The sequence below is a fragment of the Hypanus sabinus genome, chromosome 15, assembly GCF_030144855.1.
Source record: "Hypanus sabinus isolate sHypSab1 chromosome 15, sHypSab1.hap1, whole genome shotgun sequence".
Taxonomy (NCBI): domain Eukaryota; kingdom Metazoa; phylum Chordata; class Chondrichthyes; order Myliobatiformes; family Dasyatidae; genus Hypanus; species Hypanus sabinus.
This window is the reverse complement of record NC_082720.1, coordinates 83,709,195-83,735,504: the sequence shown is the minus strand read 5'-3', so window position 1 is coordinate 83,735,504 and position 26,310 is coordinate 83,709,195. Positions and strand designations below refer to the sequence as shown.

Below are 26,310 nucleotides of genomic sequence, written 5' to 3'. Positions count from 1 at the left end.
CCCACTCCCTTCTGTACTTTTATTTAGTTCGTACGATTGTACTATGGTGGGTATGCTAATCCCTTTGTGATTGTGGGTGAAATTAATCAGGAAAAATCACAAGAACAGGGATGAACTTGTCTATGTTGCTGTACTTTAGTGAGTAAATATAGTGTGTGTGTGTATATATATATATACATATAATTTACATATACACACACAAATACCTGGGTATTCCGTAGGTTTGTGGAGGCAATGATGAGGACACAAGGAAGACTGTGACATCCAAATACCTCCAAAGAGTGAGACAGGTCCTATAATGCCAACTGAATGGGAAGAACAAGAACAAAACCCTGAACACATTTGTCATCAAATGCTCAGCTGCAATAGTGTGCTGGCCAAGGAATGAACTGGAAGCCACTGACTTCAAGATCAGGAAACTATTAACAACACATGGAAGATTCCACTCAAAATCCAACGTTAAATGACTGCACACCTGCCGGAATCAAGGAGGATGGGGGCTTGGATGGGAGCATCCATGCCCTGAAGGTCAACCTGCTAGGATAGTACCTCAGACAGCAGGCAGGGATCATGGAAATAGAAGTGGGTGAAGCAGAGCCAGAGAACCTGAAGCCATGGTAGGACAAGCCTCTGCAGAGGATGGACTGTCACTTGATATCAGAGGTGGCTGCCATAAGGAAGTCCTGCCAATGGCTGGAAATGACAGCACAGAAACACTGCTCATAGTTGCACAAGATCAGGAGCTGAGCGCAAGAGCAATAGAGGTGGGGGTCTATCACACCAGACAAGACCCACAATGCAGACTGCAAGGTATCTGCTGAAACCATGCAGCATGTAGTAGCAGGGTGGAAGATGCAAGCAGGGACAGTGTAACGTTCTCCTTCGGGTGTAACGAAACGCCGAATTTAACGTCCGGATAAACCACAGTTAATAAGAACCAGATCGCAGTAAGATTAACCATTTACTGTTCACTCTTCACATTAACATATGGTGAAAACTGTTGATAAAACAATACAAGATTGATACAGTATTTGTTCCTTCCTTAATATCACATTTCAAGTGTAAATACTTGCAGAGGTGACTATAACTACATTACACTAAGGTGCAGTATACAGGGAGAGTTTACCTGCTCCATTGACTACTTTAAATACACTTCCATGCAAACTATCCGCGACTCTTTAACTAACGAAAGCATAAACATTATCTACCGACGTTACCTCTAACAGGATCAGCATTAATATCTTAGTTCAATATATCGATTATCTATTAACTTACAGCGTTGCTCTCACTGTGATTTCTCATGCCTGCAAACTGCTTGTGCTCAGGTGAGCCTCGTGGAAAGCCCCCACCCTCGCGCTAATTTCAAACCGGTGTTTTCCCACAAGACGCGGCGAAACCGGATGTGACGTCATCGCATGCCGATATATTTTACATGCAATGAATATACTTTAAACACTTCTAATTCTAACTAGAAAATACTATTGAATGAATTACTAAGCGAAAATATTATAAACTAAATAACTGTCGTAAAGACAGCACACTCCCCGCTTGACCTTCGTAAGGTCACAATGAGCAGAGTACAAACTTAGTCTCTTAATCAGTCATTGGGTAGAAGTAGAATAACTTCTGTAACTGGCCTTTGGTAAATTTTCACATCGCCTTGGTCGGTAGTCTTCAATTCGATCTTCCTGACATGTCCATCCTCGCTAGGGAATGTAGCAGTGATTCTGGCCGTTGGCCAGCTGTTGCGAGCGACTTGCTTGTCCCTGAGCAGGACTAGGTCTCCAACTTGAAGATTCCTGCGGGGTTCTGTCCACTTTTGTCTCTGTTGCAACAAAGGTAGATATTTTTGTCTCCAGCGGGACCAGAACTGATTTGCCAGAGCCTGGACTTGTCTCCATTGCTTTGTGTACAAATCCTTGTCTGAGAAGTCTCCTGGTGGAGGAGGTGCTCCTGCCTTCTGCGTAAGGAGCGTTGATGGCGAAAGTATAAAGGGGTTTTCTGGGTCAGAAGACACAGGTAGGAATGATTGTGCGTTTATAATGGCTGTGACCTCTGCCATTAGGGTGCACAGTACCTCGTGGGCCAATCGGGTGCGTTGCTGTATCTCAGGTTTCCTTTTCCAGGTTTTCCGTAAGGATGTGAACCGTTTGACTGCCTGCTCTTTGTTATCTGGTGAGCGCTGGCGTGGTTCTCTGATTGGCAATGGGGCAACCCCATTATTTGCTTCATCTCTGAAGACCTTGGTGTCTTTGGTTTTTAAAGAAATGGTATCTTGAGCTGATTGTGCAAGTTTGTTGTCATACTTCGTTAGAGCGAAGACTGACTGGCCCAGCGACTCGTCGCTTGCCTCGCGCTTGTTAACGCCTTGTTGTGCTTCCTTGATATACATGGAACTTGTGCAGGGTTGAAAAATCGAATGGCGGCCACTCTCTAGCACATTGGTCTTGAGTGTGTCGACCGTCGGTTTGTGTACGTCACCGAGACACACCTCTCCTATCACCACCCAGCCCAGATCCAGACGTTGCGCGAAGGGGGCGTTGAGTGGTCCATTGATCTGCTGCCTAACCTTGTGTACCTGGATAACATCTCTTCCTAATAGCAGGAGTATTTCCGCTTTCGGATCCAGTTCTGGGATGTGTTTGGCGATGTGGTGGAGATGCGGCTGGTGTAGCACCGCACTTGGTGTCGGGATCCCAGCGCGGTTATTCATGATTTCATTGCACTCTAAGAGCGGAGGGAGACAGATGACGACTTTACCATCCAGGGACTCGATCTGGATGCCTTCTGCCTTCCTTCCTTGGGTTTCCATGTTGCCTGAGCAAGTTTTGAGGTAGTATGGGAACCGCTCACTCTCAATGTTGAACAATTTAAAGAACTCTGGACTGACTAGTGAACGATTGCTCTGATCGTCCAGAATCACATAGGCTTTGATGGCCTTGTCTTTGGCTCCTTTAGGGTACACCTTAGTGAGGCAGATCTTGGAACAAGAACGACTTGACTGAGCTTGACCGCAAACTTCTGTACAGTTCGTGCTGACAGCTATTGACCTAGAGTGAGCCTCTCCCTCCCCGCCGTCCTGTTGTGGGGGTGAAGGAGCGCTCTCGGTTTGTGGTGACAGGTCGGGATGCATGGCCTCGACGTGATCTGGGCTGCCACATTCCGGACACTTCACGGCGATCGTACACTCTCTGGCGAGGTGAGAGGTTGAGGAACAGCATCTAAAACATATTCTTTTCTCCTTGAGAAGAGCCGTCCTCTCTTCAAGGGGTTTTTCCCTAAACATTCTGCATGCTTTCAGGGGGTGAGGTTTGTTATGCAATGGACAATACTTGCCAGGGTCGTTGTTAGTCGTAAGGGCTTCGGTCTTGAGCACTGACACGGGTTTATCAATGTTGAAAACATTCGAAACGGATCTGCCTGGCTTGGTGTAAATCGAACTGCTTCCTGGACCTACAAGGCTAGGGTCGTTTCGCCTCTTCGCCTCCTTGCACACAAACCTAGTGAGGAGCTCAAAGGGAGGAAATCGACCATCGTGGTCTTCCTTGTACTCTGAGGCAACAGTCAGCCACTTGTCCTGCAGCCCAAATGGAAGTTTGTCCACAATTGGTCTAATCCCGGATGGAGTATCTAGGAATACTAGACCAGCTGAATAGCCATCTTCTTTGGCGCCTTGGATCTCCATGAGTAAATCTCCGAATTCTCTTAACTTAAAGTGATCTTTGGCTGACACCTTAGGAAAGTTTCCCAGACGTCGATATAGCGCCGCTTCAATAATGTCGGGGGACCCATATCTCTCCCAAAGTCTCTCCCACGCTTCGCTTAAGGCTAGCTCAGGTTTGTTGATGTACACTGAACGCATGCGTCTCACCTGGTCGCGTGATTCTTTCCCCAGCCATTTCGCCATAAGGTCCAATCTTTGGGTTGCACTGAGCTGGACCCCGTCAATCACGTTGGTGAATGTGGAGAGCCAAGCACGGTAATTTTCGGGTTTATCGTCAAACTGGTACAGTCCCGAAGTGACGAGATCCCGTCGTGCTAAATACTGCAGCGTGGGATCGGCTGCAAGCGGCATGCGGGCTGGGGAAGTACGTTGGCGCCCATATGACTGAGAACGCACGTTTCTCATGGAATTTGCCATCCTGGATTCAACCTCCGCGTCTCTTCGCATCGAACTTTGTAACTTTGGTGTCAAAGTATATCGGTTGTCAGCTCTTTCATTCTTGACTTCATCGCGGGGCCGCGAGGGTAAATTCTCTTCCTCGTAGCTGGGGAAGTTATCGAATAGGTATGGAGAGGGGAGACAAGCCTGCCTGTCTGCTTGATATTGTACATAGTCGCTCGTGCGTTCCAGTCTGGTCCTTTCCAAAGCAGAACTTGTTTCGGTCAGATCACGCGACCCTTCAGCTTCTTCTATGTACTCTGCTTCCACCCTGGCAGCTTCTCCTTCTCCTTCTAACTGCAGCACATGCAACTCTGTCGATATTTTTGTCATTTCCAACTGGGTTTCGGCTTCTCTGGCGGCCTCTTCTCTTTCTCTGGCAGCCTCTTCTCTTTGTCTGGCGGCCCTTTCGGCTTCTTTGGTGGCCAGTTTCATTTTCAAAACTGCCTCTTGTTTGGCGTAATGCAGTCGCACCTTGGCGGCTTCTGCCTTGGCTCTTGCCTGTGTGGACTTACTTGATGTCGTTCTACTGCCCTTGTCGCTGGGCGCCATCGACTTGATCCCGGATCGAGCTGACATTGCAGCACTTGGAACACCTGATAACGCCTGGGTGGGCTTACTTGATGTCGGTTTACTGCCCTTGTCGCTGGGCGGCGTCGACTTGATGCTGGATTGAGCTGACATTGCAGCACTTGAAACACCTGATAATGCCGCTTTTTCACTGTAACGTTCTCCTTCGGGTGTAACGAAACGCCGAATTTAACGTCCGGATAAACCACAGTTAATAAGAACCAGATCGCAGTAAGATTAACCATTTACTGTTCACTCTTCACATTAACATATGGTGAAAACTGTTGATAAAACAATACAAGATTGATACAGTATTTGTTCCTTCCTTAATATCACATTTCAAGTGTAAATACTTGCAGAGGTGACTATAACTACATTACACTAAGGTGCAGTATACAGGGAGAGTTTACCTGCTCCATTGACTACTTTAAATACACTTCCATGCAAACTATCCGCGACTCTTTAACTAACGAAAGCATAAACATTATCTACCGACGTTACCTCTAACAGGATCAGCATTAATATCTTAGTTCAATATATCGATTATCTATTAACTTACAGCGTTGCTCTCACTGTGATTTCTCATGCCTGCAAACTGCTTGTGCTCAGGTGAGCCTCGTGGAAAGCCCCCACCCTCGCGCTAATTTCAAACCGGTGTTTTCCCACAAGACGCGGCGAAACCGGATGTGACGTCATCGCATGCCGATATATTTTACATGCAATGAATATACTTTAAACACTTCTAATTCTAACTAGAAAATACTATTGAATGAATTACTAAGCGAAAATATTATAAACTAAATAACTGTCGTAAAGACAGCACAGACAGCATAAACTCAATGGCAAAAGTTGCAGGAATTGTGTGTAGGAACATCTGCACAGAGTATGGACTGGACACTCCCAAGTTAAAATGTGAAACACCCAAGAAGGTAGTGGAGAATGACAGAGCTAAGGTTCTGTGGGACTTCCAAATGCACTGCTAAGCAAGTACTGGCCAACCAACCAGACATAATATTGGACAAGGAGCAGAAGAAACTAATAGTAATTGATGTGGCAATCTCAAATGACAGTAATAACAGAGAAAGAATACGAGAAGCTGGAGAAATACCGGGGCAGAGGGAAATACAGGCCATTCCCAAGGATGGAGAGGCACTGCTGTAATTTTTCTCTGTAGCAGTAAGGGAACGGAGCATTCTCTTCCATCATTTAAACATGAGAGATGACTGCAGCGAAAGTATAGTGTAAGCTTCACTGGATGATATGGATCATAATGTGTAAGCACACTGTCCAACATTACCTAACAACAACACACACAAAATGCTGGTGGAACACAGCAGGCCAGGCAGCATCTATAGGGAGAAGCGCACCCTATATTTGTTCCACCAGCATTTTGTGTGTGCTGTTGTTTGAATTTCCAGCATCTGCAGATTTCCTCATGTTTGTTGTCCAACATTACCTTTTCCTTTGCCTTTTCTAAAACCATCTCGCCCAGCTTTGTCCATTGCCATTTCATCCCGATCTGTACTAATTTAAAGGGTGGAGCCCAGTGGTCTGGTTTGTCAAAAACCTGTTATAGTAGTTGACAAATCCTAAAAAAGGACCATAACTGTGATCTGTCCTTTGGCCTTGGGGCATTCACTACCACTTGAATTTTCTCACCATACCTGTGGAATTCAATAGTGTGACCATTGTAAATGATGCTTGGTTTAAATAACTGACACTTGTGTCATGCTCTGAGCCCATAATCTCCAAATCTTCTTAACACTGTCTTGAGATTTCGAAGATGTTCCTTCTCATCCTCACTGGTAACAATTGAGTCATTGAATGTCTAGGGGGCTTTACATAGCTTTCATAGCTTAATGCCAAAATGGTATAGCATCATCCAGTATCTTTCTTAATCTTCTTTCAGTTAACTCTATTGTATGCAAATGATGGATGGATTTCCAATCAAGTTGTAGTTGTCTTAGCCGATCACAGCCACAGAATGCAGGTTCTCCTGTTTGTTCCACATATAGTCCTGATGCAGGGTTTTGGCCCAAAACATTAACTGTTTACACTTTTCTGTAGATGTTGCCTGACCTACTGAGCTCCTCCAACATTGTGAATGTGTGTTGCTTGGATTTCAAGCATCTGTAGATATTCTCTTGTTTGCGTCCTGTTGGTTATAGTATTTCACTCTGATGAATGTCATTCCCACAGGAGTTATCTTTTCTCCAGTATAAGTTGTTAGTTTGATATCTGCAAGCTTCAGCTTAGTATCTTTGAAATGCCATCCAAGCTTATTTTGTGTAACGACTGAAACAGCTGAACCAGCACCCAGTTTCACTTGAATTAATTTTCTATTCACTTCTGCTATAAAACATATGGTTTATCTGTTATTTTTCACATAGTAAATCTCCAGGCTATTCAGTACTATGTCACTCTCATTATTATGAGACTTTTCATCAATGGCATGCAGATTAGTGCTTTCTTTTGAAACTGCAACTTGACTTATTTATTTTATCTTTATCTCTTCCCTATGCAGTCCATTATTTTTATATGCCCAATATGCTCTCTGTATGTGTCCTACTTTGTTGAAATTTCTGCAAGTTTCACCCTTAAAACTACGTTGGTTTGGTGTTTGTGAGCCTCTGCCTCAACGGTAACACTTCTTGTTTGCTCAGGCCAGTTTCTGTGTAGGTGTTGCTCTTTTGTTCACACTCACTTTAACTCTGGACAGCAATTCAATTGCATCTCTGCCTGCTGTTTCCAATGATACGGTAATTTCAACTGCTCTTTTAAATGCAAGTTGTGCTTCAGTTAAGAGCCATTTTTTAAATGTTTTCTTGTACAATTCCACCAACAAAACTCAGTGCATCATTCAGCCTATCATTGAACTGATAATACTCAATCTCTTCAATTTAGCCACACAAGCTGAAATGGACTCGCCTTCCTTTTGATTCTGCTTATGAAACCTAAGTCATTCTGTAATCAGCCCTAGGTTTGGTTCTGGATGTTCCTATATTACCTTCACAATAATGCTCATTTTGGATGGTTTGGTTAGAGCAGTCAAACTTCTAAACAAACTGTGTTTTTCCAGCTATTGCACTCAATAATACTGGAACTTGCTTTTTTCCTCCTTTCTGATGTAGCCAGCCATTTCTGTTTTTCATTATTATTATCACCTGGTACTCACTGTTTATGAACCTGTTAATGCTGTCTATTTTGTCTTTGTTTTTTTAATTTGGTCTTCTCTCTCCCCTTCCAAAGATATACATATTGAGCTTTTTTAAAATCTTGAACATTTCTCTACTCTTGCAAAGGGAAAAATAGTGCGGCACTTTAACTGGTAGATGATCACCACGAGTTCATTTTAAAATTACCTCTTTGCCACTATTATATTTTGTAACTCCAGAGATTATGGGAGTTCTCCCACTTCTCCCTCTGGTGACTCACATTCAACATGGGAGCCGGGATGAATGTGTCTACTTCATTTTACTTTAGTGAAGCGCTCACCTATGATGTGCCGGTGCAATGACGAATGCCATTCATGTACATTGTGCATATAACCCATAATAAAGTGTATAAACAATGCATAATCAAAGACCATACTGCATTTACAATATTACTCAAATATTACTGAAATATTAAAAGCACAACAATGTGTATCAAACATCATTAGCTATTCTGCTGTGCTGTGTACTGATCTTTGAAGATTAGAATTCAAATTGAATTTTCTGCAGAAATCCAATTGCATTATGTGTCTTTTTTTGTCAGCATTATGCAACAGAAGTTCATTTCATTTCACACTGAAATGCAATCACAATTGTCTCTGAATCATTTTGTGTCATTCTGGAAATTTGAATAGGTATTTACTGGCCTGAGTCATCTTTGCACTCCAGACATGATTTCTGTATTGGGGTGGAGAGGATTACATTTTCCAATGCAGCAATCCCTCGAAGCCATCTGAGGAAACTTAGTGTTTTCCTATGGCAACCATCACTGAACATCCCTTTCATCTTTCTGGACGCTCATCCTTCGCTCCTGATCTCTGTCCCTTCACAAATCTCCTTACTTATCTGAAGTTCACACTGCCCTACCCCAAAATCATCCATAACTGTTGGCTGCATAATTTATTATAGAAACATAGAAACATAGAAAATAGGTGCAGGAGTAGGCCATTCGGCCCTTCAAGCCTGCACCGCCATTCAGTATGATCATGGCTGATCATCCAACTCAAAACCTTGTACCTGCTTTCTCTCCATACCCCCGATCCCTTTAGCCACCAAGGGCCATATCTAACTTCCTCTTAAATATAGCCAATGAACCGGCCTCAACTGTTTCCTGTGGCAGAGAATACCACAGATTCACCACTCTCTGTGTGAAGAAGTTTTTCTTCATCTCGGTCCTAAAAGGCTTCCCCTTTATCCTTAAGCTGTGACCCCTCGTTCTGGACTTTCCCAACATCGGAAACAATCTTCCTGCATCTAGCCTGTCCAATCCCTTTAGAATTTTATATGTTTCAATAAAATCCCCCCTCAATCTTCTAAATTACAGTGAGTATAAGCCTAGTCGATCCAGTCTTTCTTCATATGAAAGTCCTGCCATCCCAGGAATCAATCTGGTGAACCTTCTTTGTACTCCCTCTATGGCAAGAATGTCTTTCCTCAGATTAGGGGATCCAAACTGCACACAATACTCTAGGTGCGGTCTCACCAAGGCCTTGTACAACTGCAGTAGAACCTCCCTGCTCCTGTACTCAAATCCTTTTGCTATGAATGCCAACATACCATTTGCCTTTTTCACCACTTGCTGTACGTGCATGCCCACCTTCAATGACTGGTGTACAATGACACCCAGGTCTTGTTTCATCTCCCCTTTTCCTAATCGGCCACCGTTCAGATAATAATCTGTTTTCCTGTTCTTGCAACCAAAGTGGATAACCTCACATTTATCCATCATCTGCCATGAATTTGCCCATTCACCTAACTTATCCAAGTCACCCTGCATCCTCTTAGCATCCTTCTCATAGCTAACACCGCCGCCCAGCTTCGTGTCATCCGCAAACTTGGAGATGCTGCATTTAATTCCCTCGTCTAAATCATTAATATATATTGTAAACAACTGGGGTCATTTATTTAATGTGATTCAGCACAGAGTAGGCCCTTCCGGCCCTACAAGTGGCACCATCCAGCAGACCCCAATTTAACCCCAGCCTAATTATGGGGCAATTTACAATGACCAATTAACCTACTAACTGGCGTGTTTTTGGACTCTGGGAAGAAACTGGAGCAGCAAGAGAAAACCACACTTTCTACTGGGACGGGACTCCTTACAGATGGCATTGGTATTGAACTCTGATGTCCCAAGCTGTAATAGTATTGTGTTAACAGCTATGCTACTGTGATATCCCCATAGAGCACAGGACTGTTGGGTTTGTGGATCTTGGGTAGAAGGTGGAACAGAGCAGTGTGGTGTGTGGCTGGTGGCAGTGAATGCAAAAATTAGCTGTCAATAACTATTTGTAAACAATGGATTGTTGTTCTTTTTTCCTGGAGTGCACACAGTCAAATTTTGATGTTTAGATGGAGTGAATTGGGCGGGAAAATACTTCTAAGTGAAGTCGCGCTGTGTGAAAAATTAAATTGAGTACATTCATATAAGCATGGCTGGTATCTTATAGTCATCAAGTGAGCATCAAGTGACATCATCATTCCCATAATATCCATTTCCACCCATAGCAACATAAATTGATCAGAAAGCTGCCACCAGTGACAGTCAGGGATGTTTTTCTGTTGAGTTGGGACTATATTTTCTGGAAGGGGGGGATGCAGTAAGAAGGTGGCGGGTGGAAGAGGGGAAGGGCTGAAGAAGGATACTGATAGGAGAGGGCCATGGACCATGGAAAGAAGGGGAGTCACCAGAGGGAGTGATGGACAGGTGAAGAAAAGGGAAGCAGTAATAGGGGAGTCAAAATGAGGAATGGTAAGCGAGAATGGGGAGAGAGGAGAAATTGATGGAAGTTAGAAGTCAATGTTTATGCACCAGGTTGGATGCTACTGAGAATAAGAGGTGTTTCCCCTCCGACCTGAATGTGGCTTTATTGTGGCAGTGAGGACATGGATCAATATTCTAGAATGGGAAGTCGAATTGACATATTTAGGTGTTTGGTTTTTTTCTCTCTCTCCCTGCCCATCACTCTGCCTGTGCTCCATCTCTCTCTGGTGCTCCCCTCCCCCTTTCTTTCTCCTGAGGCCTCCCGTCCCATGATCCTTTCCCTTCTCCAGCTCTGTATCACTTTCGCCAATCACCTTTCCAGATCTTAGCTTCATCCCACCCCCTCTGGTCTTTTCCTATAATTTCGTATTTTCCCCTCCCCCCTACCTTCAAATCTCTTAGTATCTTTCCTTTCAGTTAGTCCTGACGAAGGGTCTCGGCCCGAAACGTCGACAGTGCTTATCCTTATAGATGCTGCCTGGCTTGCTGTGTTCCACCAGCATTTTGTGTGTGTTGTTTGAATTTCCAGCATCTGCAGACTTCCTCGTGGAATACAAAACTAACTGTTTGAATATAATTGATAGAACTCCTCTCCTCAGCATTTCTCCCACCTCTCTGAGTGTGCCATCTTCACCAGCTCTGTCCTGTTTGCCTGCCATGTCCATGGACTGCCCAGAAAAGAAATGTTTCATTTTTGACTGCTGGAATAACATTAATATTTTTTTTGGGAAAGCCAGAGGCTTTTATCATTCTAAAAGGATGGTGAGTGAATTTTCTTGTGATGATCTTGATGCTTTACCTCCTTCAAAGTGTTCTGGGGCTGAACCTGACACACTGGCTTCATCTTCATTATTTATGTATTGACTTGTAAATTTTCGCTGACAGTCATACTCCAGGGGTCCCTGTTTGTGTTTGTATGAGCAGGTTTTTCATAGATTCCTCTAAGCTCAGAGCCTATGTGAGAATTTCATGATAAAGTTCTTTTGTTCCTCAAAACATGCTGGGATGGAAATTTTGGGAAATTTTTAATCCTAGTCATATAACTGAGAGCCAACATGCACATTCTAAAGGCTTTGGTTACAGCAGTTGACCCCAAAGTACGGATGATAGAAAAGTGACCTCAAGGAATTAATCATTTTACACCACTTTTTTCTATTGCTGAACTGAAATCTCGTGTCTTTTATTTTTCATTCTTACTGCGTTCGTTGTTATACCTCTGCATTTCATTGGCTGGAGCCGCGTCTGGGAATCTCTTCCCAGACCTTCCGTCTGGGAAGGTCAAAGCCTAATGTCTGCAGGCCTAAGTCCGTTCGAGGCCTGTGCTGGGGTTAAAGGACTGTGTACGTGTATGGGTGGGAGGGAGGAATGGGGCTTGTTTCTGCTGTTGTTGCTTGTTGGGCTCAGTGTTGCTCTGCTGAACTTTGCAATGATGACAGCAGAGTGTGTGCCAACACTTGCAGGCTGCTCTCAGCGCACACTTGACTGTTAACACAAATGACGAACTTCACTGTATGTTTCCATGTATACGCGACAAATAAACTTGAAATTTGAATCATCGCTAGATATAGTGTGCTGATCACAATGGCTGATTGGATTAAAACCAGTACAACTTCAAAAATTTATTTCAGCTGCTCTACCCTAAATTCATTCTGGCGGCCACCAAAGAGAAATACTAATGTTTTGTGTGCCTTTTCCCACTTAATTTTGTCTTTGATTTTATGTGACATCAGGGTAATCCAGTCACGGTGACAGGAGAAACTGCCGATGCTGGAAATCTGGATCAACACACAATGCTAGTGGAACTCAGTGGGCTAGGCAACATCTATGGAATGAAATGGGTAGTTGACCTTTCACCAAGTCTGGGGAAAAAGAGGGCAGATAGCTGGTATAAAGAGTGGGGGAAAGGCACGATGCAAAATTTGCACCTGCCCCTGCATCTCTCACAATCATTCACGGCCCGAAACAGTCCTTCTTGGTGAGGCAGTCCTTCACACAAAAAATACATTAGTGTCTTTTATTACATCTTGTGCTCCCTGTGGGTCCTGCTCTACATCAGTGAGACCTGACCAAGATTGGAGGATTACTTCATCGAGTTTTGCTGTAATCACCCAGTGACCAACCATTTTAACTGCACTTGCTACTCCTACACTCATATATTTGTCCATGACCTCCTCTACTGCCAAACTGAGGCTCAGTGCAGATTAAACAAACAGCACCACCTGTTCCACCTTGATAGTCTCCAACCTGACAGCATGAACATCGATATCTCTATCTTATCATTATTACCTCCGCATCCAACTTTTTCCCTTATTCCACTGTCTCCATTGCCTTTTCTCTTGCCTTTCTCCCATCTTTTTCTTTCCATCACCATACATTCCTCCTTCAGGTATGCCTCTCAACTCCTTCCCTTTATTCCAAGGCCCACTGTCCTCTCCTGTCAGATTCTACCTTCTTCAGACCTTTGTTACTTGCAGCTCTAGCCTCCCAGCTTCCTGCATCATTCTCACTCTCCACTCCTTAACCTGCCTGCCACCCCCCCCCCCCCAAATGGATCTGTCTATCACCTGCCAGCTCTTGCTCCATCCTTTTCCCCTACATTTACGTACTGATTGTCTCCCCTCTTTCTTTCCATTCCTGAAGAAGGGTTCCAACCCAAAATGCTGCCTGAACATTTCCCCTCAATTAAGGTTGCCTGACCTGGGTTAATCCAGTATTTTGAGCATTGCTCCAGATCTTTCGGGTCTCTTGGTTAATTCAGTCTGGGCTTCAGTATCATTTCAAAATTTGCTATTTTTCAGGTTTACTTTGGGCTATTTTTCAGGTTTACTTTGGGCAATTGATCAGGTATATTAATATTCAGTTTGTTTTCTTGGTGTAAGGGTTGTAGAATTTTGTGTCCATTTTGACAACCCTGAGTGAACATTGGGGTCAAACAAAAAGTTCAGAACATTTTAGATTTTACACAGTGCAAGGTAATCACAAAATATTTCATGGGAAAGTATTGGCTTGCAATTATTTATCATTCTACTTTTCCAGAGGTACTACCCCAGACAAATCCACGTACTGCTGAAATATGTTCCATGTTTCTGGTTCAAATACAGGTTCATACAAGTTTCTTAAAATACAATACATATATACTATTTGTAACACATTTATCAGGAACATACAACGATGATCAAATCCACCCTTAATACATAATTTGGTGGAACATGGTATTTTATCATGTGGCTTCTGTTCAGAAATTCTGATGAAGGGTCTCGGGCCAAGACGTCGACAGTACTTCTCCCTATAGATGCTGCCTGGCCTGCTGTGTTCCACCAGCATTTTGTGTGTGTTGTTTTTATTATCACTGATGTATGTTGTGAAATTTGTTGTTTTGTAGCAGCAGTACAGTGTAATACATAAACTATTATAATACAGAATAAGTTAAAATCAAATAAATACTGGAAATTCAGAGCATAAATAATGTTTATGTTCATGGGTTCATTATCCATTCAGAAACCTAATGGCAGAGAGGAAGAAATGTTGAATGTCTTCAGGCATTGTACCTCCTTTCTGATGATAGCAATAACTGATAAGACAGCTGGACTCCACCGCATTTACTTCTCCCATGGAATATGAACAATCCTCCTGAATTCTTTGTGTAAAGTTATTTAACTTGTACACTGACTACATGTCGTATTAGCTTCAGTACTACAGTAATACTTCCCACCTCCACCATTCCTGATGTCAAAAATGCAGCAGTTGGAGACCATCACATTTCCCAAACTAATTGTAAGGGATACTTTATTTGTCTACCATAAAATATCTCCTAAATAAGTGACATTGATTCACAACCTTCCCTGCTGACTGCTTCAGCGACATGATTTAGGCACTGTGAGAATATCCCTTAGTTCCTTAAAACTGTTCCTTTAACTTGAGAACAGAAGGGGAAATGTAGTTCTGTCATTACTTTTTCCATTCTCTGACGCAGCCCTACATTATATAAATCACACTCTTCCTGCTTTCTATGCCCTGGCCACTATTTATTTTACTGGTTGAGGTTCGGGAATTTTACCTGGAACCCTGAGAGTTTGGAGGGGGGGGGGTGGTGCTGGAGAAGCAAACAGAAAAACCAGAGGATAAATGAGCACACTACTGAATCTCTACCCTCTGGGTAAAGCATTAGTGCACCTGCCTACATTACTGAAGTTAGGAACTAGGCATGTTGCCCCATGTTAGGGCAGCATGGTAGTGTAGTGATTAGAACAACATTTCACAGCTCCTACGGGCAATCACTGAGAGGGTATCATTCCCCGCTGCTGTCTGTGAGCTGTTTACACATTCTCTCTGTGACTGTACGGGTTTCCTCCAGGTACTCTGCTTTCCTCCCACGTTCCAGAGGTGTAAGGGTTGAAATTAGGGTTAGAAAGTTTTGGACATGTTGTGTTGGCATGACGACACTTGGGGGCTTCCCCCAGCATGTCCTCAGACTGTTGGTCATTGATGCAAACAACGTATTTCGCTGTACGTTTCAGCATACGTGAGACAAATAAACTTAATCTTAACCTTTTAAACATTCTTTGCAGTCAAAGCATTCAGAACTTCATTAAATCTCATTGATAACTGCTGGAACATTCAATACTTATTCCAAATTCAACAATTCTGGGCAGCTGCCTGGAATGTGACAAAGCTGGTAAATCTATAATATAATTTTAAGCCAGGCTTGTTGTAGTTACTTCAGGTGGATACCAAAGGTGGTCAGGCACCACAGTGCACAACTTTGTTGAATTTGTTATGTCTCTTGTGAAGTTAAAAAACTTCACGGCACATGCCGGTGATAATAAACTTGATTCTGATTCTAAAGGAGGAATATATTTGCCTATGGACTTGGAGCTTCCAAATCTCCACAAGATAATGCTTTTACCTTAAACTTTAATCTAAAGCTGATGATCTCGGGATATCCACTCTGGCCTTTGATTTACTGTTAATGCCATGGTACTTGTATAGCGATTTTAAGTTTCAGTTCAGTAATGAAGAGCTGTCAGTAAAGATGGTGCTGTTGAATCTCAGGGTAACTAGACCTATTTCAGCTGGAGACTGTCATTTGCCTAATACTTCGTTGCTTGAAATGTCACGTAACTTGAGTTCAAATCAGAATACAGTTCTGATCCTACTTTATTATCTTAGTGGTTTGAAATGGAATTGAAAGTTAGAATTTCCTCACTTCTGACCTTGTGATTGAATATGTTGAAGCAACCAGAGTTGCTCAGGCCCAGGAAATTGAAGATGTTTTGCTAGAACGATCCAAAGAATTTAAAGAATTAAAATCTTTAATGTGGAGAGAAGAATAATGACACAGTGGTAAATAGTGTTTTTTGTAGAGAATCATCTGTTAGCATCTCGTAAAAATAATGAGGCTCTGTTTAAATTACTTTTGCATTGTAGTCCCTATGTGGGCAGGGGTTAATCTTCACCAAGATATTATAATTAACAACTTGACAATTTGATTAATTTACATGAGGGTGACAAAGGTGTTTCTATTTAATATTTTTTATCTATTCATTTTCATGTTACAAGTTAGTCAGTATCATATGAATTGGATGTTATCAGTGGTAATTATTATAGCAATGGATTGAAACTCACAGTGAGACCAAAAATTACTCAATGTCAGATTATATTGCTACTGGCATGGTAACAAAGAACTACGATGATTGCTTGCAAGTACTTGATGTAGAAGAAACATTAGCCCATGCATCTTTTACCTTCATTATCTGGGCAGGCAATTATAAGAACATGTTTCCCTTGAGAAAAAAGATGTTAAATAAAATATACTACTATAATTTATAACACATTTACCAAGACTATACATTTCACCAGTGAACTACCTGCTTGAGATATTTTAAGAATTGATCATACTTAAATTTAAAATAAATAGGCTAACACCTATGAAAATATTACAGGTAAGGCTTCGTGTGAATGAATGGAATAAAATGTATGCAGAAAATTAATTTGATAAATAGCTGGAAAAATTCCCACAGTATAATAGTTTGCCTTTATGTCCAGTTTTGTTGACTGGTTATGTGTTGTCTCTAAGAATCAGATGGAAGGAAACAAAGCTTATTGGTTAGAGAAGGAATATCATTAATGTAAATAACAACTTTGATTTTACTGATGGTGATCTGTAGCATATGGATTTGGTATAATGCACTAGTATGATTTTCCACTGCTATTTAAACAGAAGTGTTAAAATCATTTAAGACCATGAGACGCAGGTGCAGAATTAGTCCATTCAACCCATCAAGTGTACATAATGTGACTGATGGGTAGTGGTTGTTGGGAGTGTGTTAGTGGCGGGAGCTGTTGATCAGCCTTACTGTTTGGGGAAAGTAATTGTTTTTGAGTCTGGGGATTCAGTGTAGAAGCAACACAGCCTCATTCTTGATGGGAATAGGAGCAACAGTCTATGAGCAGAGTGGATGTGTTCCTTCATGATGTTACTGGCATCTTTTATGGTACCTTTCTGTATATGTGTCCTTGATGATGGGTATGCTGGTGCTAGTGATATGTTGGGCAATTTTACCTGTACATTATAGAGCCTTCCAGTCTGCTGCAGTGCAGTTTCCATACCATACAGTGATGCAACTTGATAGGATGCTCTCTACTGTGCATTTATTGAATGACGTGAATATAGACGTGCATAGTCCAGCTCTCTTCAGTCTCTTCAGAAAATAGAAGTATAGAAGTATTAAGCTTTTCTGATCATGTGGAATGTGTTCTGGGGCTATGAGAGTTTGTGTATGATGTGTACTCCCAGGAATTTGAAAGAGCTTGTAGTTTCCACTGCTGTGCAGAAGATCTAAAGAAGGGTATGAGTGGTGCAAGTTCTCCTGAAGTTGATAAACATCTCCTTTGTTGACATTGACAAAGAGGTTATTTGCCTGGCACCAGGCTTTGAACTCTTCCACCCCCTCACTGTAGGCTGTCTCATTGTTGGTGATGAGCTTAATCGTTGTCATGTCTGTGGCAAACTTGATAATGTGATTACTCAACACAAGATTCTGTAAGAAAATTAGATTATCAATGAGATAATTTTCCAGCATTGGCTTTTGTAGTTATGAAAGGAGCAGCCAGCTATTTGTCCATTTATCAGTTGAGACTTGGTGTCCATTTAGTGAACAGTCGATTTGGGAAGGCAGGACCTGTCACCCGTGGTTGGCAGCTCATCTAGGAGAAGGAAAACTAATCTCAAGCCTTCCACTCATGGGGAAGGCTTTGGGAGTAAAACCAAAGGGAAAAATACTGGAAGCATTCAGCCAATAAGGCAGTATTGTCCTCTCACTGCTACGGGCAGAAGTTCCCACTTGCTTCAAAAAGGCAACAATTATACCAGTGCCTAAGAAGAATAATGTGGGTTGCCTTAATGACTGTCACCCAGTATCACTCACATCGACAGTGATGAAATGCTTTGAGAGGTTGGTTATGACTAGACTGAACTCCTGCCTCAGCAAGGACCTGGACCCATTGCAATTTGCCTATCGCCACAATAGGTCAACGGTAGACACAATCTCAATGGCCCTTCACACATCTTTAGACCACCTGGACAGCATAAACACCTATGTCAGGATGCTGTTCATCGACAATAGCCCAGCATTTAATACCATCATACCCACAATCCTGATTGAGAAGTTACAGAACCTGGGCCTCTGTACCCCCCTCTGCAATCGGATCCTTGACTTCCTAACCGTAAGACCACAATCTGTGCAAATTGGTGATAACATCTCCTCCTTGCTGACAATCAACACTGGCGCACCTCAAGGGTGTGTGCTTAGCCCATTGCTCTACTCTCTATATACCCATGAATGTGTGGCTAGGAATAGCTCAAGTACCATCTATAAATTTGCTGATACAACCATTGTTAGTAGAATCTCAGATGGTGACGAGAGGGTTTACAGGAGTGAGATATGCCAACTAGTGGAGTGGTGCCGCAGCAACAACCTGGCACTCAACATTAGTAAGACGAAAGAGCTGATTATGGACTTCCTGAAGAGTAAGACGTAGGAACACATACCAATCCTCATAGAGGGATCAGAAGTGGAGAGAGTGAGCAGTTCCAATTTCCTGGGTGTCAAGATCTCTGAGGATCTAACCAGGTCCCAACATATCGATGTAGTTATAAAAAAGGCAAGATAATGGCTATACTTCATTGGAAGTTTGAAGAAATTTAGTATGTCAACAAATACACTCAAAAACTTCTATAGATGTACCGTGGAGAGCATTCTGACAGGCTGCATCACTATCTGGTATGGAGTGGGGGGGCGCGGGGATACAGCACAGGAATAACAGAAGCTGCAGTGGGTTGTAAATCTAGTCGGCTCCATCTTGGGTACTAGCCTACAAAGTACCCAGAGCATCTTCAAGGAGCGGTGTCTCAGAAAGGCAGCATCCATTATTAAGAACCTTCAGCACCCAGGGTATGGCCTTTTCTCACTGTTACCATCAGGTAGGAGATACAGAAGCCAGAAGGCACACACTCAGCGATTCAGGAACAGCTTCTTCCCCTCTGCCATCCAATTCCTAAATGGACATTGAGCCCTTGGAAGCTGCCTCACTCTTTAAACATATACTATTTCTGTTTTGCACAATTTTTCATGTATTCAATTTCTATACGTATTGATTTATTTATTATTATTATTATTATTATTTTATTCTGTTTTCTTCTTCTATATGATGTATTATATTGAACTGCTGCTGTCAAGTTAACAAATTTCACGTCACATGCCGGTGATAATAAACCTGATTCTGGAAAATCCGGAGCTGGATTCCCTAAGGTCATCCTAAGTTGAGTTCAATGCTGACTGGCAACTCCTGCAATGCCGCTGGTACCAAACTGCCCTGGTCTCTGCCGTTCCTTTGGGTTCATCAGATGCGTGGGGGGTGGGGGTTCGCTACATGGCATCAGCTTGCTCTCCATATTGTCCAGGCTTGCATATCTAGACCGACGAGGCAAAACATGTATGGTTGACCCGACCAAAGGAGGCCTCTCTTGGATGAAGAATCTTCAGCTGAAATATCAACTGTCCATATCCCTCCCTTGATGCTGCTTGACCTACTGATTTCCTCTGGTGTTGTGTGCTTTTCTCTAGAGTGCAGCTGCTGCGGTCTCTTGTCTCCAGTTCGTGTTTCAAACCTTCCACCCTTCACTGGATTTAGAAAGCAGAAAAACAAGTTAGTTTTAGGAAGGAGGAAAGGTGGGGGGTGGATGGATTGAACAAAATACATCTCTGACAGGATGAGACCAGATGATTTAATGGGATAATTAACTTCCAATTAAAATCATATTAACATTTCTGAACTATTGACTCAGTCACTGATAATCCCAGTGGATTACTTCTCCAGATAGACTTTGCTCATTTGGTGTCACAACTTGTTTTTAATTTATTTGCTATTACATAATTATTTCCATAACCACGAAGGCACTTTAACCAATTCTTGATTATAAATACCAAAATGTTTGTATAAAACTCAACATAGTTAACAACCATCATCAGTTATTACGCACAGTTATGCATTGTGTTTAGTACATTACAGGACATCATGAATTCTCAACAATCTTTGGTTGGAGTTTTTTCATCTTCTGTGCTTTCTCCAGCATTGATCTTGCATCCTGATTCCTAGTAGGTACCAGGACTTTGATCTTTCTACTGGCCTTCTTGATCTCATAAAGTCACCACTTTCAACTTTGCAAATTTGGATCATCTCCAAGACTTTCAACTCTGCTGTCATGGTTGTTAATCTGTGATGCCAAAATGTGGCTCCTCTGTGCTGGGCTGGCATCCTGTGACACCCTTGATAGGATCTTTAGCATTTGAACACTTTCTATATTGTGATGTAGTCCTCTCAACACAATCAGCTCAGTTGACTATTCGGTAATTTTGCTAAGAACAGTAGACCTGAAGATGGTGAGATCTTACCCAAAACTCATGCAAACTAGTTATCTCTGTTTATGTCATCATTGCTAGATTATTCCTATCACCTCACTCAGCAAATCAGATTGAGCATTTTGCAAGTCACAGGCACAGTCACACACACTGCTTTGTCTTTGTTAAAGCTGTTGCTTTTGAATGATTCTAAATGTTCCTACCATTTTGAAATATTAAATAGGTATTAAAAATGAAATAATGAAATGTAGTGTTTTAAAACAAATATTAAGTTATTTTTGTAAGGGTAAAAAGCACTCTTGATTAATGAAAGATGCTATAACAAATGGAACAAATTAAGAAGTGTAATTTATTTACACCTGCACCTTCAAAGGATCAGTTAGCAGATATCCCAGCCTGAAGTATGGGGAATTTCAGCAGATTTATGATGGCTGAAATCTTTCAGGAAATTCCTTGAAAGCACAAATCTCCTGAACTCTTGTTGTACTTGTGCCCCAGAACTGCTCCAACTTCCCAGTAATTTTCCAATATTCATTATCCTGGCATGATTTTAAAAATTGAATTCTGGGAAGCCAATACACACCATAAATGCTGTTGTGCAATACATATCACAAAAAAACACTGTGAAATTTAAGGGCAACTTTGCTTTTGCTCAGGCTGAAATTTGCTTCAAGTGATCCTCACAAATCAAAAATGTGGTTGAGAAAATAATTGAACTTGCAAACATATTTGTATATTTATTTTGAGTTTACACTGTGATCACTGCAGCATTAAGTTGGACACTGTTAAGGTATTTTCCTTCCTTTTGCTTCCATTTGCAAATAACATTCAATTTGTCACACTGCATTTCCAATTATTATTTAATTAGAACTATTACCCAATTTTTATTTAATCAGAGTCATTATCAGTGAAGTTTGCCTGAAAAATATTGCTTTATTTTTCTCCATCTGACACAGCTGAATAACTGTACAAACTTAAGATTAAATTAGTAATGTCATACATCAAAATCATAATCATGTAGCTGGTTTGTCAAATGGAAATGACATTAAAGTGTGACAGATTGAGAACTGAAGGAGCCTTGCTTTTAATCTGCCACGCTCTTGATATTACAGTGCCAAATTCAAACACTGGATGCCAGAAGCGGAAGAGTCCTCTTCATCTACACTTGTGTCTTACACCTAGAAAATAAACAACAGAAATACTTTAAATAAAAGCAATGTGCTTTATTACCAACTCCAAAGACATTGAGAAGAGGTGTTGAGCCAATGTCTTGAACAATTTCAGTTATTGTTGTAAATGTACCCCACAGGATTCTTGAGAAAGTCTGGGGTTTAGGCCCAGCAGAGACGGTGGAACAATTCTAGATTTCTATGTCCTGCTGATGTGTGACTGGGATGGGAAATTGCATGTGATAATGTTCTCATATTCCTGTTGCTTTGACATTTGTAAAAGGTACAGGTGATGGGTTTTGTCAGGGTAACTGAAGTGAGTAACTGCTATGCACTTTATACGTAGTGCATGTATACTACAGCTGTGGTGGAAGGATTGAATGTTTTCTTGGGTGATAAGGGCCATTCAGGAACACTGCTTTGCCCTGAATAGTTCTGAATTCCTTTTGTATCATTGGAGCTACATGTTTCTAGGCATGTGCAGAATATTTCACCAAGCCCTTGATTTATATTTTCACCATCTACCACATCCATTGAGCTCTGAGGAGTTGAATCACACTGTAAGGTACATATCTTCTGACCTACTCTTGTAGACACAGTAATTACATGGCTGATGCAAGGAGGTAATACAGATGCTAGAAATCTGGAGCAATAGAAAACGAGTACAGGAGGAGCTCAGCAGTCAGGCAGTACTGATCAATGAGAATAAGCAGTTGACATTTTGGGTTGAGACCGTTCATTAGGACTGCTGTCATCCAGTCCTGATGTAGGGTCTCAACCCAAAATATTGACTGTTTATTCCCAATTATATGGCTGATTTACTTGAGTTTCTCTCTAATGATGTCTTTCCAGGATGTTCTTAGCTATAGTAGTGCTATTTGATGTTAAGGGTGAATGTTATTTGCCATTTATCAGCCCGTGTCAGAATGTCATTTAGAGCTTGGTATATTAGATACTGGTTCATTCACTCAGGAGATGCAACTTGGTGCAGTCATCAGCTAAGGATGCTTTAGTTTAGCAATGTCCTGAAGACATCCTGTAGTGAAGTTCCAGAGCTAACCTGATTAACCACCTATAACTATTTTCCTTTATGCTTGTTAGGACAACAGCCAGTTGAGTGTTTTTTCCTCCTTGTATGTTAATTTCAGTTCTACCAAGCTCTCGACAAATGTTGCCTTGATTTCAAGGGCTTCCACACTCATTATACCTAAAGAATTTAGCTCTTTTGGTCCATGTTTGGTTCAAAGCTGTGATGATGTATGTTTGTTGTGAAATCCAAATTAAGTATTTATGTGCAATTATTTGTGAATAAATGCTGCTTGATAGCACTTGTCTGATAGCTTCATTGTTGTGTTAAAGATTAGAGGAGATCGTTTTTGTAATAATGAGCTGGATTGTCTTTCTTATGCTTTTTATGGCTAGAACATGCATGATGAATTTTTAAGTTAATACCAGAGTTGCAGTGGCTTGGCTAGAGGTGCGGCTGTTCTGGTGTGCACGTTTTCAACACTACAGCCACACTGTTGTCCAGTTCCATAGGTTTTGTTCTCAGCAATGTTTCCAGTTGTTTCATCATATTGTGTAGTAATTTGAATTTGCTAAAGCCTGGTTTTATTTGTATCGATGGGAAGAGACTGAAATAGAACTATGTGGCACTTCTTGCTAAACGTTGTTGTAAAACAATTTGTTTTGTCCTTGGCACTGATAGGTCAGACTTTCATGTACCCTTCTCATTCGGTTAGCTATTTAATTGGCTAACTCCAATCGTGATTGGACCGCTGTGCTTGTATTGATCTGTTGGTTGTGAGATTATTTTGATGCACATTGCATGTTGTTTCTGCTGAGTCCTGAATTGCACTATCTCCAGGTTGGGACCTCAATCTCAAACGTGCTTGGTGTTGCTGCCAGTATACATTTTCTGCACTCCTTGCTGTACCAGGATCGATCTCTTGGCTTGCTAGGTGAGCTCTACACTCAGTAGCTACTTTATTAGGACACCTACATGTTAATGCAAGTATCTAATCAGGCAATGGTCACTTCACTACAGGAAGGATGTGGAAGCCATAGAAAGGGTGCAGAGGAGATTTACAAGGATGTTGCCTGGATTGGGGAGCATGCCTTATAAGAATAGGTTGAGTGAACTCGACCTTTTCTCCTTGGAGTGACGGAGGATGAGACGTGACCTAATAGAGGTGTATAAGATGATGAGAGGCATTGATCGTGTGGATAGTCAGAGGCTTTTTCCCAGTGTTACGTATCCCGTAACTGGATCACTTACCAGCAAAGATAGAGAGGTCCGTTGAAGTCTGATGGTACTATTTTTAAAAGTCTTTATTTATAAAGAGGCACAAAAGTAAGGTTAATACAAACATTCAGATAATATACGTCATCAATACTCAATCGAAGGCGCAGGTATAGTAATAATCATCATTAAGAAATCGTTCTATAGTTTGTCTAGGGGATAATATATTGTCCGCTGGAAATATAAAAGTCAATCAGAAGTCTGCAGGCTTCAGCCTTTTGGGGACCGCTGGGTTTCACTTGTTGGAAAGAGAGATTTGTGAGAAAAGAAACTTGCCCAGTCGTTTATGAAGCAAATCCATTGAATCGGGAACGTTGGTTCCCCATTGTTAGTTCAAAGTCCTTTTCGGTGTTATCAGCCACCCGCTCCCCAGGCAAAGGAGAACGGAACGCACGTGGCTTTGAATGGCTTCCCGCTAGCACGGGAGCGATGAGCGATGGTGTGTCCTTCTGGTGCGTCGCTGAGAGATTGCCCCCTGCAGCCTACCTTTTATCTAGACTTACAGGGTTGTAGATGTCAATCAGGGTGGGGTGATGCAATCCCCCAGCCCACTTTGCCTGAGGGTGTGCACGTAGCCCAGCCCACGTTGACCTGAGAGCTGGCACGTAGTATAGGATCGTAATCCACAAAGGTGTCTCCAAGAAACAATGGCCAAATCCGTTGCTTTGTCCTGCTGAGGATTCTCTCTCATTTCCTGGGTCCAAGACCCGAATTAATAGCGATCTGGCGATTCTCAAAAAGGAGAGGGCTGGGATCATAACACCAGGGCTGAATTGGTTGCCACAAGAGGACACATTTAAGGTGCTGAGGAATAGGTACAGAGGAGATGTCAGCGGTAAGTTTTTTACTCAGAGAGTGGTGAGTGTGTGGAATGGGCTGCCGGCAACGGTGGTGGAGATGGATACGATAGGGACTTTTAAGAGACTTTTGGATAGGTACATGGAGATTAGAAAAATAGAGGGCTAGAGGTAAGCCTAGTAATTTCTGAGGTAGGGATATGTTCAGCATAACTTTGTGGGCCGAAGGTCCTGTATGGTGCTGTAGGTTTTGTTTCTGTGTATTAAAGCATGCAAACATGGCCAAGGGGTTCCATTGTTGTTCAGAACGAACATCAGAATGGAGGAGAAATGTGATCTGAGTGGCTTTAACTGCAGAGTGATTGTTGATGCCAGACAGAGTAGCTTGAGTATCTCTACGTGCTGATCTCCTGGGATTTTCATGCACAACAGTCTTCAGAGTTTAGAGAATGGTGCAAAAGAAACAAAGAGCATCCAGTGAGCAGTTCCGTTGTAAGGGAGGTCAGGGGAGAATGGCCAGACTTTTGGAAGTTGACGGGAAGGTGAGAATAACCAAATTGACCACTTGTTATGACAGTGGTGTGCAGAGAGTATCTCTGAATGCACAGCACATTGATCCTTGAAGTGCAGGGTCTACAGCAGCAGACGACTGTGGTACCTAATAAAGCGGCCACTGAATGTATGCTGAAGTATGAGCTTGCAGATAGAAATGCTGTGCACTTCTGTTGATTATGATGTTCCATTGACCCTCCGTGGACATCTAGTTTTGAAATGTCATGTCTCATACTTACTAGTCTATAGCGCTGTAAAACAAAGCAGAATGTGTCATCAGTGTGAACTCAGTAGTTTGTCTCAATGAGATATAAAAAGATTAGAGATTAGATTTGTTTGTACATGTACATCAAAACATACAGTGAAATGTGTTGTTTGTGTCTGTGGTAATCAGGGGATTTTCTTGACCATTATTATAGTGACATAAAGTCATCATTCACCCTCAGCTCCACTAGATGCATTCTACTGAGTATTTCTAGTTGTTTACCAAGCATATTTGCCACCACCTATGAATCCACTAATGTTAACCTGCTACCAATAATGCTAAACCATTCATCAATAAACTTCCCTGCTGCCAGATCTTGTTATTTTTCTTTTAAACCATTTCAATAACAGGAGTGGAAGTACTTGGAAGAATAATGATGTTCATTGGAATGTTCAACCAAGCATGATAATCCAGTGTTTGTGCTAAAGACTGCCTGTTTAAAGATCATGGAGAGTAGAAGTATTTGGTATAATTTTGTTTCTGTCCATTTTGACTGCAGTATATCAATTCTGTGGCTATGATTACGTGGTGCCTTCCTTGGTTCGACTCATTGGTTGGAAATCTAGTGTGGCTCTCAGACGTGCTTCTTGACTGTAA

General features: G+C 41.9%; 2 protein-coding genes across 5 annotated transcripts in view; one reads left to right on the top strand and one right to left on the bottom strand.

Annotated features, from left to right (window-relative positions):
- LOC132405639 (follistatin-related protein 5-like) overlaps window positions 1-26,310 on the top strand; it is a 683,401-nt gene that overhangs the window by 48,209 nt on the left and 608,882 nt on the right. The window lies entirely within an intron of this gene.
- On the bottom strand, window positions 866-3,034 carry LOC132405208 (uncharacterized). The gene is made up of 2 exons (XM_059989897.1): window positions 1,276-3,034; window positions 866-997 (listed from the first exon to the last, which is right to left on the bottom strand). The coding sequence occupies exon 1, from the start codon at window positions 2,810-2,812 to the stop codon at window positions 1,598-1,600; it is 1,215 nt and encodes a 404-aa protein (XP_059845880.1). The 5' UTR covers window positions 2,813-3,034; the 3' UTR covers window positions 866-997; window positions 1,276-1,597.

Coding starts and splice junctions, on each gene's coding strand:
- LOC132405208 (XM_059989897.1), bottom strand. CDS start 2,812: ATGGAAACCCAAGGAAGGAAGGCAGAAGGCATCCAGATCGAGTCCCTG.